The following is a 15,706-nucleotide window of genomic DNA, read 5'->3' as shown; positions in this document are numbered from 1 at the left end:
TTACTGCACAAATATTAAAAATGGCCCCATCTCATAATGTTAAAGAATCATTTTGTCAAGTGTATTTTCCACTTTGCTATGCTCCCACACTTAAGGGTGTGCCCACAATGATTAGTAATGTATTTACCCAGGCGAGATGTTCCAATATCTTTTCAACTCTTTATTAATGTCAATGCCCATTGGGGCATTCACATTATTGAGATCCTGTTTGACCATTTTTATTATTATTCCGCCAAATTTTGCCGCACTACTACTCCTGCACCATTCAAGTCACTTCAATCATTCAGATCTTAAACTGTGCAGCTCCTTCACAGCACATGTGTGCTACAATTTTTTTTTGTTATTATTTTAAATCTTTGTAGTTTTTGAGATATTTTGCATTTTGTAAAAATAAATTCAGCCTTGTGATTGGATAAAAGTCCTTCCAACCAAATGCGGATTGGACCTTGCAAAAATTCAGCACCGATTGGTCAACAGGGTTTCAGAGTTCTGCACCGGTTTGCAGTGTCCGGTTCATCAATTTCCTGTCCCCAGTGTCTTTCCTGCAAAATATTTGAAACGCTACTCCTCCTACACCATTTTTCTCGCTTCAACCATTCAAGTATCAAATTCTTCAGCCCATTCAGGAGATATGTTGTGCGACTTTTGGTCTTTGTAACATTTAAACTTTTAAAGTTATTCAAGTTTTTGTCAACGTATTGAAATCCATTACTGTGATTGGACGAAACGGAATTCAGCTCAGCGATTGGTCCATTTTGTGCACTAGTACAAAGGTACACATTGAAGACACGGGTTCAAATGCAGCATTTAGCATATAGCTCTGTTGTCATTTGTCAGCTGTTGCTTGTGTGATGGGATGCAATTCTGCAGGCTGCTCAATGTGAACTGTTGGTCTCAGCTGCGCACTTCAAGCAGCAAAGGAATTTATTTGCAAATGTCACAGTTAAATATGAAGGATTTGGTCCAACAATGCTCCCTGCAACATTTCAAGATTTCAAGTTTTTCACATTGAACAATAAAGTCTGTCACGTTTTTACTGGAGTTTAGTTCAGCCTTGCACATGTTTTGCAATCCCGGTAATTACACCCTGCTGGAAGTGAAAAACAAAGGCATTCCCATCCTAATTGGAAAACATTTGAATGCTTTTTCCAAGGCATGAGAAAGTATGCTGGTGGTGTAGTGAGTAAGTCAATGGGCTTCAATGCAGGAGTTCGCAGATTCAAATCCTGATGTGGGCCAAGTAGAAAAAAAATGTCACGTGATTTTTTTTAAAAATTTCTTATACTTATGCAATTTCATTTCAATCATTCAGCATAGTTCAATAAAAGGGCATTCACATTTGATATTATTTCAATAATAGCTGGTTCTAGTTTAATCTTTAATATCCTGTTAGTTGTTGTCAGCCAGGTAACAAAAACCTTTAAAACACACATACACAATGAGAGTAAATACATAATCCACGATGCACATGAACCACAGTCCTAACACTAAAATAAGTAGCAACCTACACTAAAAGTTCATTTAACCACATTCAAACCATACCTTTGCCAAAACTACAAGCATTTATGTAAACCATTAACAAGTAAAAAAAAAAAAAGGTCCAAATTTACCCCATTAATCAGGTGACGTGATAAACCATGCCACTTTCATTCTTCCACACAAACATTCAACATACTGTACAAGCCCAAATACGGGCAATGCTTTACATTGCACTCTAAGAATGCACATCAAAAACACGCATCAGAAGCACGTCAAAAGTCCGCACATAAACATAACAGATGTCCTTACCAGCTGCCTCTTCAATAATCTTGCTGGTAGCTGTTGCATAGTCGCACTTCTCATGGCCCGCAGCTCTCGCGGTCAATATGAAACCTGTCATTTATACCTGCGGATCCATCAGAGCGAGCGCTCCGGGAACAACAGATAGCACCGGTTTCTTTCCAAGCAGCTCAGCACGACACCTTTAAAAAGCTAAATTAGTTCTTCCTTTTCACATTTCCAACAAGTGTTTTGTTTTTGTTTGTTTTCATTTTTGGCTAAAAACATTGAATTCAAAAATAAATTCTAAGCTCATGCCTATATCAATGGTTACAGTGACTGTATCTGCCAAGCTGCTGGGCTTACACAACTCAGTCATTTGTATCTGACAATCATTATGTATCTCTTATGGTCCCAGGCTGAGACTGAGAGAAGGGATCCAACAGTCAGACCTAAACAACTACAAAAACAATCCCACCCTGCCAATAACGATGGAAATACAGATGTCAAATCACCAGACACACATGCTGAATACAACTGTAGCGGAGTACATTTTTATTAAACGGGTTCCTATCTGATATATTGTGTGAATTTTATCTTCAAGCTTCTTCAAAATATGAATTGCAAACATTGCTTTAATGAGATGTTGATTATCTTAACTAGTTTGTTTGTTCTATTTATTTGTGTCTGTTCTCAGTTATTGCTAAGAAAAAGACATGTATGTTAAATGTAATAATTAGTGGTTGAAGTTTCTTTTCATTTCGTATTTTTTGCACTACAGTGAGCAGTTTTATTGGACAAAACAGCTTTAAAATAATGTATTAATTCCACAACTTTAATGTCTTTTCCTATGTTTTCCACTGTAATAGTTGGGATGTTATTTAAGTGGTGTTCTGACTTTGGTTTAAAAAAAAGTGTTAGTCTTGGTTTCCTCTCTGTAGTTTTCAACAGTATTGAGTATTGAACACCATCCTCTGTGTCGACATCAAATTTTAGTTTTGTAACAGCGTTATTGTATACAAGACTCAAAGATAGATTCCACATTTAACAAATGCTGGAAAACTTTCAATTTGCCAGCAAGTCCTAAAAGCTCATCTATCTTTGCCTTCTGCTCTGTTCAACAAAGACCAGAGGAAATCTGTCAAGATATTGACCTCAACATTTTTAAACATCCCTACGCCTCATTTCTATATTGTCTCCTGTTTAGGAAATATTCACTGTTGAGTAGTTCTTTGTTTTTTTTTTTTTTATTTCTTTAAAAGGTTCTGTATTATACATTTGTCCAACAATTTTACATTGGTGTCAGAGATCCAACAACATTGTTTTAAAAGTGTTTTACCCCAAATTTAGCCTTGGGTCCTAATTTGAGAACCTGTTTCTGTGTCTGAAGCTCTAAATGTTCGCGAGCAGTGCCTTTCCGAACCCACTATCTCTCGAGGAAAGGATCCAGCTTTCACTGGTGCCCACTTGCTTATTTTAGAGGGCAGGCTCACCTAGCTGGGGGGTGGGTCAATGACACAGTCCACTGTGTGGAAGTGGTCCTTTCCCTTTGTGAGATCACATAGGGAAAAATCTCTGGCTCAACCGTTTGAGTACGCAATCTCTAAAAAGTAAAGCATACAAGAGGGGTGGCAGAATTTTCTTCTTTTGGGGCCTTATACACAAGCTATGGAGACACACATATCGAAAAACCTTTAGAAATAATAATGTGGGGTCTTAAAAACATCAAATATTGCATCTTTAATATGGGTGTAATAAGAATTTTTTGGAAAAATTAAAAGAGTGCAACAAACTACTTCCATTAACATTTCTTTAACCAGTGAAGAGTAAAGTGACGGCTTGACAGACTTTATTACTGAAAACTAATCTTTCTATGAAGAATGAAGGACAGGCATGTCAGCATCATCATGGGATGACAAAAGCCCAAATGAGAAGCCTTATCATAAAAAGGTGTTTTAGTTCTACATGGTATGGGACAAAGTAATTAAAAACAGCATCTTCTCTAATTTGTAAGAAGAAGCTGCATTACTCAGAAGGAGAGCAAAAGGAAATCTACAGATTCACACATTCTTTCACTACATTAGTCAGGCAACCAATGTGTAAAAGATGAGCAAATTGTTCAACCACCTCTTACTGCACATTCAGCTTCAGACAACCAAATAACGAGAAGTTTATTTTAAAAAAATGCCCTCCCAGATAACAGGTCTGTAAGCTCTGAATGGGTGCTGACACAAGCATGCCTGTAATCCTGTGTTTTAAATGCATGCAGATGTCCTTTAGGGGGGTTAGAGAGAACCATTTTAGTATATTATATTTTAGAATATTAAATGACCATTTTCTAACATTAAATTTTATCTTCAGCTGGCCATAGATTTAATCTGTAATGGCTCTCAGCTATCAATAAACTCATATAAACAAGTATAAATTCATTTCAAGCCAATCTGAATCATAATAGCAATTCACAAGACATATCATCTAAAGGCATTTTGCAAAGAAAGCAAACAAGTACAATTTAAATCCAAAAGCATACAAGCCAACTCAACACAATCCAATTCTAAATCTATTTCTGTATAATTGCATTAACATATTGTAAATTATTGAAAAGCATTTCTTCAAAAGAAACTGTAAGATAATATTAGATCTTTAATTTCATTCAATTTTGCATTCAAAAATTGCAGGGGCCAGCTGGTGATGGTGGAAAAGAAAAACTCCCTTTTAACAGAAAGACATCTCTACAAAAACCTGACTCAGTGAAGGCAGCCATCATCTACTTTTTATAATTATGAAAAATGAGAAGACAGGACAGGCAAATTAAAGATTTATATTTTCCAGTTCTTACACAACCACACAGTCCCATGGATGCTATCAGCAGATTCAATATGTACTTATCAGACATTCTTTACTTTGCTCCATCTGTGCTGCTACAGTGCTGTCACTCCTCTGCAGTGAGCAATATGACTTGTGTTTGCCTGATCAGAGATGCAGCTCATCTCCATAGAAATGAGCATGTTTATATAGAGCCTTATCTTTATGAAGAGAGACAACGTATTCACACCTTTACGGATTGGTCGACAGCCATCATCAGTTCTGAGCAGGAGGAAGTCTGATCATTCATATTGTCCGTACGGATGGTGATCCAACACACTATTTCCTCCTTATAAATGGGTTTAGTAAGCAATAGCAACTCACCACAGTTAAGTCATGCCAACAGTATATTATGAACATAAAGAAGACTGTTAAAGCACAAGGTGCTGAGCTGTTGGTCTTTCCTTAATGGATTTGGTAAAGTATTGGAGGTGTAATGGTACCCTGTGCATACCAGGAGATTTTATTCATTCTCTTTTTACATGCAGTATACACCCAACAGCTACCAGCATTGACTCAGCTTGCACAATATCCTATTTGTAAGTCTTAATCATGCTGCTACAATTGTTTCCTCACACACAGATAATAGTTTAATAAACCACTCAGGTCTTAAAAAGCCAACCTAGACTGTTTAACAATCAATACACACATTCATCAAGTACTTTTTCGCTACACAGAACAGTACAGTCTTTTTACTTTAAAGCTGGGCATCAATTCAGCTCCAGGCCCCAAGTAATAAAACATATTCCCTAGCCTCTTACCCTAACTCAAAACCTCAAAAAGGAAAACAACCCTAAACTTAACCACAACATAACCCTGACACAAGGCCTAGAAAAAAAGTTTTAACCATCAAAAAACGCTTTTCACCTGTGAGGACATGATAGTATGTAGTCAGCTTTAACCCCAATTATAAATGGTAAAGCCAGTATAAACACACACACAGGTTTTTTTCCCCCATCAAGTAAATCTAAGCAACCTTTATAAATGTTGCTGTACAAAGAATATACAAAGTCATGTTTCCATTAACTGGCTTGAAGTGAATAAACTAAAACTATATGTCATCACTAGATGACAATGACCATACATGACAAACCTGAAACAAACCTTCTCGACAGTTCTCTACCAGTCAAAGATGCCTTGTGTTACCACCACATGGGGCTAAATCACTAGCCAGACTCTTTTTTATGTACTATTAAGAGCAAGCTACAGACTCAGCTCTTCAAGGAGGCTTTCCGCCCGCTATTCGTCAGAGGAGTTTGAAAACTTTGTCCAATTCTTTGCAACAAATTAGCACTGAATAAGCTGCACCCAAGACAATATTGTGGGATCTATTGTTTCTGTGTTTTAACAAAGGGACTACTGCGGGGAGGAAATGGAAAAAAAGAAAGGAATGTCAGCCTGTAGCATCACATGGCATCACCTGCATCCAACTGGACTTGCAGCAGTGCAACTAGCACTTATCTATGATGTCCTCTACTGTCTGATTTCTTGGCTGGCAGGAAATAAGTTAACAAGATCCAATATCTTTAGTAAAAAAAAAAAAAAAAAAAAAAAAATAGAAAAGAAAAGAAAGAAGAAAAGCAGAAACTCCTGACTGTCCATGTGAGCAAAATATTAGTTACATCAGAATAGATTTCCACCTGGTGTTTGAACCCAATTCTGCAACACAACTAATGTTCAAATAGAGGAAAAAGCCAATAAAGATACAAGTATTTTTTATTTGCTTAGGGATGCTGCAGCAGGCTACTGCTGCCATGCTTGGTCTCAAGGAAATAAAAATAAACTAATAAAACTACAAAATACAAAACTACCAAGAAAATACATTGAACTCATAAAACTAAAATAACAACACTGTCATGAAAAATTCATTTTGTAAAATTACACAAACAAATGCATGAAATATTATGACCAAATTAAAAAAGAAAACTAAAATTCACCTCATTTAAATAAATTAACATGTATATGGATGTTGCTAAACTGTTAGCAATAAGCTAAAGAGATGACAAAAATAATTTCTTAATCAGTCCATTTACCTACAATCTCTCCATAACATACAAACAAATTGTGCTACAATTATCATATTGCACTGTGACACAACAGCACATCTCTATAAACAAAAAATCTAAAATGAAGATCTAAAATACAAAGGTTCCCAAAACCAGGAGTCAGTTATAACCCTGAAAAACACCTCCCCACCGAGCTGGGAGATGCTTGCCAGGATGTTATACTATCAGCGTCTCTCTGGAGTAGCACTGTTTGAGTGGAAAGGATGGATGAGTATGGAAAGAAAAGATTGAGCCTGAAGAGAAAACAAAACATAACAGAAGCATGGCCTTTATAGTCATTTGACCCTTCTCTTTAAAATTTGCTTAAGGCACTGACTTATCAAAGGGAATCTAAAAAATACATCTGTATCAAACACTGATCCAATATTAATGATGCAATTTACTTGGCACACTGTGGTAACCTAAATTCTTATTTAAAAACTGTGTCAGTGAAAAAAGAAAACAGACAATAAAACTCACAGTATTTTTGCTTAACCTATTTGAAGAGAGTCCTTGAGCAAGATACTTAACTCTGCATTGCCCCCAGATGTGTCTATCGGGGTAGGAGTGCGTGTGTAAATGGGTGAATGTGCCATGCAGTGTAAAACGTTTTGAGTGGTCAACATGACTGAAAAAACGCTGCATAAGTTCAGTCCATTTACAGTTCACCATTTAACTGGCAACAGTTCCTAAATAAGCTGCAAGACTAACAGGTTTTATGGTAAACTCTAGCAAAGAGATTTAGTGGTTACCCCATAAAACAGCAATAAAATTCATTTTATAAAATTTCAGGACATAATAATACATCTGTCTCCAGATGTTAAAGAAGCACAAAAAAACTAAAGACAAAGCAGAACACAAAGAAAAATCCTGTCCTTCAGTTTGTCCTTGGCAGAGGACAAGAAAATACATTATCGGCATGTTGACGGAGCAAATTGACAGCTCAGGGAAAACACTTTTAAACAAATAAATTTGCACAGATTCCAAATTTCATTTTCCCTTTAAATCCTAAGAAGATTATCATGAAGTAGATCAGAGGAAACTGCTGTAGGCAGAAATTGGATGGCTCAGTAAAGAACACACTTCACTGAGGAAGCACAATTTTAGCATAGTGTCGGCCCGCCAATGCACAAGGTTAAAACTTGAAAAATAAAAAGGCTTACTTAAGAATTCATGAAGGTGAACACCACTATTGCTGATGAATGCTTAAGTTATTGTAACTCTCTCATCATAGATGATGTAGCATATCTGAAGTATCCAAAAGATGGTGCTTGACAGCTTCATACAGGAAGATTGTAATCGCTCATTCACTTTCTTAACACAGTGTGAAAGCACACAGTGAGAGAGGAGCATAATTAAAGACAAAACAGTAGATTTCCAACCAATAAGATGCAAAAATTTTGTAATCAGACATTTGAAAAAAACACTACTGGACCAATCCCAGCAGAATTGCTCGTCTCACCGCAAATTGTTTAAATTTTCTTTTAAGCAGAAATGTGAAAACGTGACCCCATGGACCTTTTTTGAAGATCTAATTGTGATAACGTGCAGACATGCAAAAAAGACACCAAAAAAAAGTCCATTAAGAAGTTTTTCCAAGAATCACACAGACGAAAAACTGAGTGTGAAATTTATAAAACTGGATGAGTACATATTGATCCAAATATTGATCAGACTATGTTACTGACTACAGAGTTGCTGAGGGACAGCGTAGTGCAGGCCAGCCATGGCATCTTACAAACATTCACACATATCCACTCCGCGTTCATTTCATTTCCAGATAAACAGATTTTTTTCTTTTCTCCTTTTTTCTCCAATAAGACAGCTACTTAATGCAAGGTTTCCCTCTGATACAGTTTTACTACTTAGCAGTCTCAAAGTAGGACCAGCTAAATCCAGCAGCTAATGAGTATCTAAAAATAATACGATTAAGTAATTAGATTTAAATCCAAACTCAAAGAACAGCTATTAAAGAGCAGGTACTTTTAATGGAATTTCAATGCCATGAATTATGCGCAATATCAAACAAATTAGGTTTTCCTTTGAGTAAACATTCATTCATTCATTCATTCATTTTCCTAACCGCTTGATCCAATTCAGGGTTGTGGGGAAGCTGGAGCCTATCCCTGCAGTCTTGGGGCAAAAGGCAGGGTACACCCTGGACACCTCGCCAGGGCTAAACATTCATTCTTTCATCTGAAATCTTTTACTTCCAACCACATTTAAATTTACACTGTTTAACATTAATTTTGTTGGACCGTCTTAAGCTTTTATTACAACAGCATTCTCTGTGGCATTGTTTCAATTAGCTTCTGCAATGTTACAACATTCATTTCTATCCAGTGTTGCATCAGTTTTTCAACATCTTGTACTGATGATGGGAGAGTCTGACTCCAGCGCAAAGCCTTCTCCAGCACACCCTAATGATTCTCAATAGAATTATTGTCTGGACTCTGCAGTGGCCAATTTGTGTGTGTAAACAATGTGTCATGCTCCCAAACAATCCAGACATTTTGATCTTGGGATATGCCTGGGCCATCAGAGGAGGAAAAAAAATCCATTAATGGAATAACCTGCTCATTCAGTATTTTCAGGTAGTCAGCTGATCTCATTCTTTGGACACATAATGTTGCTGAGCCAATCTGAAACAGGGTCAATCTGGACACATCATGACCTTCTTCCATTGCTTCAGAGTCCCATCTTTATGCTCTCTAGCAGCAATTTGAAGCCCTTTTCTCTATTTAGCCTCACTGATCAACTCTTTTCTAATTAATTTGTTAATGTTTTTAGTGAAACGGTCTGTTGGTGAGAAAACTCTCTCCAAACTGAAAAAATAGCAACTATCATTGCAAAACAGAACTGATTACTATTGCAATAACATAAACAATATGTAAAAACTATACAATAATAAAAAATATACAGGGTTAATACAGGTTTACATCCAGAAAAGCCATCGATAGTAGGTTTATGCTATCCAGCCTTTGGCACTGCATCCAATAAATCTATGGTTTTTAAGCTGTGTTGCACTGGTACCAGTTCCAGACAGGTTTTAACAAGGGTATTGATTTGCTTCAGGACAAATTGTCCTGCTGTCTGTGTCTACATTAAATAAATGGATTTTGTATGTACCATGATGTTGACAGGCCTGTGTTTAAATACTGTGTTTACCACACATGGGAATGAGTAAGCCTTTGGAAATCTGAGCAATCGCCACAAACCTTCATCTAAATTCTTGAAATATTGTTTAATGTCAGGATGTAATTTAAAGAGACATAAACAAAGACAACTCAGTCTGAGTTTGAACAAGTGAAAAGTTCCATGCAGTTGCCGGTTAAAACAAATATGATAATCATTTATTGCTGCCATTGTTAGCCACCTGCAAGCATTCCATTAAGCTTTGCATTGAGTTTCTTTATAAGTGTTTCTCAATTCTGCTCCTGTACCACTGCCCTTCCATGCCTTAGACATGTGTCTGCTCCAACACACCTGAGTCACATTAATGAACCTCCTCAGCAAGTTTTTTTTGTAGCCAGCTCATTTAACTCAATAGAGTTGCCTCTAAAACATGCAGGGCAGCTTTATCGAACTTGTTCTTTACTTGCTGTGGCAGTTAGGGTCTCTGCCCAACTAAAGGACAAGCAGCTTGGATCTCTTTCCAGAAACTTCACTTTCAAAATGAAATAAATTAAGTTATTGAATGAAATTAAAAGTAGTGTAGCTTAATAATCCCCCTGCAAAATTGCAAAATTCTGCATAATTTGCTTAAGGTTTCATACAATTAGCAGGAAAAGAAGCCAAAACCAAACTGAAACAAACTATAAAAAGCAACACAACATGAAAACGAATACAAACAAGAAATAGTTCAAGAAATTTCCAAAAGTTCACAAGAATCAACAAAAAAAATGAGTGTATTACTTATTTAGAGTTCCAGACAACAGTACATTCAAGTTTGATAAAACTCTAAATGACACTGACAAATTCAATTAAGAATACCATTCTTTTATCAGCAAAATTATATGTTCCACATGTCCAAATAGCCTGCTTGAAGGTTTTTGAATCATTTTTTGAAAACTGCTAAGTAAGTTGTAACTTGATCCCTAAAACTGCAATGCAACTCATTATCAAAGCAGCTAGTGAGCCTCCCTACTGTAAGGAGCAAATTAGCAAATATGCTAATTCAGTATGCAAACACAGATGAGAAACGAACACTGCACTACTACTTCTGTTTGGAGTTTTCTGGAAGTGTTTTCAGTAAAAGATGATGTTTGGCGACTAGTGAAGAAGTTCATTCCCTCCTCAGAAAGCCCTGGTCATGCCATGGTGAAAGATCTCATCCGTAAGTCTTTTCTTCAAGCAACTGCTCTTGTAGGCTTGAAGATCATGATTGCTTTTTTCTCCACAGAAAAGGTGCTTTCAGTGTGCATGAATTCATATCAATATACTGCATCTCTATTCATGAATCAAATTCTGTAGAATTTCCCGTCCTACTCCATTTGCAGGTTCCCTTATATTCAGGCTCATTCATCAGATATATAGAATATTCTACAATCCACCTGCTAGTTAGACATGCTAATGATAAGACACAGAGATAAAATTGCCCAAATGGGATCAACGAGTTAAGACCCACCTGGAAAGGCAGCCATCTGCATTAGAGCACTGAGTAAATTACAAAGATGTTGAAAATCAGGTTGCATTTATAGCTTTGATTTATTTTACCTCAACAATGAAAGAAATAACTGGACTGCATCCAAATGGTATTACACTCATGATGATCACACTTCAGTGAAAGTCTGCCATGTGTGATATGTTCATTTTATGTCTTATGTCAGTAACCATTCCATACTAAACAAACATTAAGGTTGAGCAACACTTAAAAAGGTTCTGAAAACGCTGATCTAAGACGACAGTCTTGAAAATCGTGCTCTTGGATTCATATCAGCCAGCTGTTGACAGGACATGAGAGGCTGATGACACAGTCAAGATGAAAATGTGATGTGAAAGCCTTTACTCATTTAAAAAAAAAAAATGTCACAATATTTTTGCAAACAAATCTCCATGTTGTTTTGCATCACAACACATTTAACTTATATCATGAAAATGCAAGCTGAATAATGTGACTTCTGTTGATGACCCATTGCATAGGTTATGTTAGTCACACTTGCCAGCTTTCATTCTCTCTTCTGGAGAAAGAGCCGAGTGAACTGGTGGGTTACAAAGGAGGTGACAAGAGGTAACTAGAGTAAACTTTCCATTCAGAGAAAAACTGAAGAAGAAAAATTTTCATGGCAGATGTTTGAGGTTTGAGGAAAAATGATTGTTTCGTCAATACACAAATTAGATCCAATGAAAATAATTTAAGAAATAAATACTACACTTGATAACTTATAAAAATTATGACAACAAAAAAAAAAAAAAAAAAATCCTCTCTTCCTGATGGCTGGCAAATGGGACCGTTTTTAATAGCAGCTGGTATTTACGCAAAATTTGGAATGCAATTTATAACCAATAACCAGAATACCAGTGACGGTATGATCTGGTTTCAATATTACAGCATGATATGTATGTAGACCGATGTTAAACTTTCTATTGTGCAGGGTGAAAAATCACCTGATATCTGCAACAGAACCACATCCCAACACCAATGGCATCTAATAAGCCTGTTATTTAAAAGTTGGGGGCCTGAATGTGGCTCACTTGAATGATGCATGAGCGTAAGTAAATTATATTTCATCCAAGCATGCACCAAGGCTGCAAAAGGCTGTGCATGCAGAAGGTCAAACTGAACACAGCTCATTTTGAGAATGGCTCAAAGATTGATCTGTGGCAAACACATTAGTATTGTTGTCTGGAGAATCAGGGTTGATGTAGTAATAAAACCTTTTAAACAGATCAATCTGCAGAATGATTCTTTGAGTAAATTTCCAGTGAAAGTACTGCAAAGAGTGAGGGGCAAGGTGTCAGTGACTCCAGCTACTGCAGTGAAACTCTCATGTCTGAACATGCCAAGGGCTACAATTTGTTCTGCTCCACAAAGTGGGTCTCGGTTGTGCTGGAACAGGTTGTAATTAATCTCTAGTGCGCTAACAAGGAGAGGCCAACTATGGCAAACAGGAGTCCTGCAGATGGTCAAAGCACAAGGTGTGACCCATCTACATAGTCTCCCAGTTACATTATAGAAATGTACAAAACATTAAACTAACTCAATTTACTTTCCCCACAATAAGAGGTAACCATCAGTCACCTCATCATAAAATGTACCTTAAGTCCATACTTTCATAGGTTATGGAGCAGACCAGTATTATATCATCTTGTTTAGCACTTTTGTGCTACATATCAAGAAATACATGTTATATTGATTTTGGTCTTCCTATAAAAAAATAAAATAAAATAGCCAAGGTGTCTGGGACTATGAATGTGCTCCTCTTGACCCCCAATATTCTCCACACAGAAGCTGCCAGTCTATGAAGTGCTCAGTTGCACATTTTTACTGATAAAAAAAAAAACAAACAAAAACACTGGGAGAGTTAAAACTTTGCTTAACTTGTAAACTTCAGAAAAAATGTCCTCTCAGTCCAAAAACCACCTTATGTGCATGAGCGACTTTAAGATATTCACGCATGTTTCCACGCGCACATCACATGCGTCAATTAGTGCAAATCACATTCGCAGTGTCGATGTTGGAAAATATTTTGCGTTACATGCATTTATTATGTTGTTATCAGAAATACCAGTTCTTGTAGATGTAGATCTGCAGGGAAGCATGCAACCAAATGAGAAAATGTGTACTCACCAAATTGAGCACCGTTTCAACAATATCCCGGTTGCTAACCTCTCCAACCTGGATAAGTCCGACGAGAACAGCGAATTTCATCTTGATATTCCGGATGGGAACTGCGGGATTGATGATCCCAGCCGGAAGGACCACTGAACCCGAGCCGGGCATCATCATTGCCTCGCCGGCAGCGGCGGACACTGCAGCCGCGTGCTGCCGGTGACCTGGAGGAGGCTGACGGTCCGAGAGCGACTGGCAGCCCGGCATTGTCACCGGTCTGTCGCTTGTCATTTCCCAGCTTCACTGGGAGCTTTCAGGTGCTTGATCAACGCTTTCTCGCTGTGTATTTAATCAGTGCTCTGGAGCATCCTGCAACAACAACAAAAACACTCGTAAATCACAGAAAAACAACAACAACAAAAAAAAAAAAACAAACAAAAAAAAAAAAAAAAACAGGGAAGAAATCAGTCTCTGACAAGTAAACCCACTCTAGAGAGTTCCAGTGAGTGGTTTCAGTGTGGAGTCGGTACCAGCCAGTTAACCGAGCTGACTGACCTCCGCTGTGAACACATAGCTTAGAGAGTGTGTGTGTGTGTGTGTGTGTGTGTGTGTGTGCGTGTGTGTGTGTGTGTGTGTGCAGCTCCAGAGCTGCTGTCCCCGCCATGTTGCCGCCCCCTGCCTGTGGCTCCACGCCTGCGCCGGCTGCAGGTCGCTTCATTCCCCTCAGGACAGTACTGCAAAGACTATAAAAACCGAGTTTGTTGTATAAATATCTGCCTTGTTCTCAGTTTAAAAGAAACATATCTTCGAAAAAACACTGCGACCACTTGCATTGCATGCAAACACAGGTGTACCTAATCAGTTTAATGATAGATTCCCTCTGGTTCATCCAGCAATGAGCAGATAGTTGATCAATACTATTAGTTATAGCTACCAATTGGTATTATTACTCCTATGCTACATATATTCCAAAGATATCCAATCCAATCCAATCAGAAATTAATTTACTTCCTGAAGGTCAAGATATGGACATTGCCTGCACCCAAAATATGACTTATATATTGCCTTGCAGTTTCTTCCTTTTTCCTCTGTTATTTATAATGTACTTCAGTCCAGTTTAATCCCATGTTTATATCATTCATTGAATCATATATAGGGATCATTTTAATTCTGAGCATGATTACCATTGATGATGTTTTTTGGTTATCACTACACAATCTTATTTTGTTTGAAGAATTTCGACATAATTATCCATTAAATTATAATCAAATCAAATCAAACTTTATTTTTTCTTTAGCACTTTTCATACAAAAGCATATCAAAGTGCTTAACATTAAAAAATTAAAAACAGTTTCACATTCAAACACACACACACACACACACACACGGGTTACCCATTTATGCACGCAGCCCAACCCTTCCCCTGACCATTGATGCCAAAATAAAAACTAATAACTTTAGGATTCTGTCATCTGTAATAATGTATTGCCAAATGTCACTGCGATGTTCTATGCTGAAAGTGATTGTTTTCTTTCCATCCATTTCAAACCTAAATTTACTGGGAATTTTATCTTAAAAGATCTAAAAAAGTATAGTATTGTCAGCAGAGATTCAATCTGTCTGATGGTAAGAAAACATCAGTCTTACAGGACACATAATTTCCTCCAACCAGTGGCTGTGAAAGTTTGTTCATTTCCATCAAGCTGAAGATAGAGATAATAGACTTTACAGGATTTGTTCTGTGATGATTTAGTGTTATTCTCACCAAACTTGTATTCTACACTGCTAAGAAATGTACATTGTGATCTAAGTCAAGAAAATGTCCTGGTAATTGTCATTAGACACTCCACTGAAAACATCCCCTAATGGTTCCCAGAATTTTTCTGCAGGGCCTCCTTTTCATTGACAGAAATAAAATAATGACAGTAATGTCCTTGTTTATTATGCTTCATAATATTAGATGATATTATTTTCATACATGCAAAAGACTGTGGTGTCTTCATTACCATTCATTGATTGCTACTATTATGTGACTATTATCTGCAAGCAGGGGCAGATTTGCTCCACCATATTTTCTTCTTTTTTTATTTAATTTAATTCAATTAAAATTTTATTTATATAGCACATTTAACACAACCTCCGTTGACCAAAGTGCTGAACAAAATTAAAATCAAGTTAAAAGTGTGCATACCAAAGATGTCAATTTAAAAATATCTTTGGTTTAAAAGAAGATATTATAAGGACAACAGGTAAAACACAATAAAAC

General features: G+C 36.9%; 1 protein-coding gene across 1 annotated transcript in view; it reads right to left on the bottom strand.

Annotated features, from left to right (window-relative positions):
* nbeab (neurobeachin b) overlaps positions 1–13,731 on the bottom strand; it is a gene marked incomplete at both ends in the record, with an annotated part of 192,563 nt that extends 178,832 nt beyond the window's left edge. Inside the window, one exon of the mRNA XM_079246781.1 lies at positions 13,459–13,731. Coding sequence (XP_079102907.1) covers positions 13,459–13,731 — 273 coding nt within the window. The remainder of the gene's footprint in view (positions 1–13,458) is intronic.
* Between the last annotated feature and the right edge of the window lie 1,975 nt (positions 13,732–15,706).

Source organism: Telmatherina bonti (genome assembly GCF_933228915.1).
Source record: "Telmatherina bonti genome assembly, chromosome: 9".
NCBI lineage: Eukaryota > Metazoa > Chordata > Actinopteri > Atheriniformes > Telmatherinidae > Telmatherina > Telmatherina bonti.
This window is presented reverse-complemented; position numbering and strand designations above follow the sequence as displayed.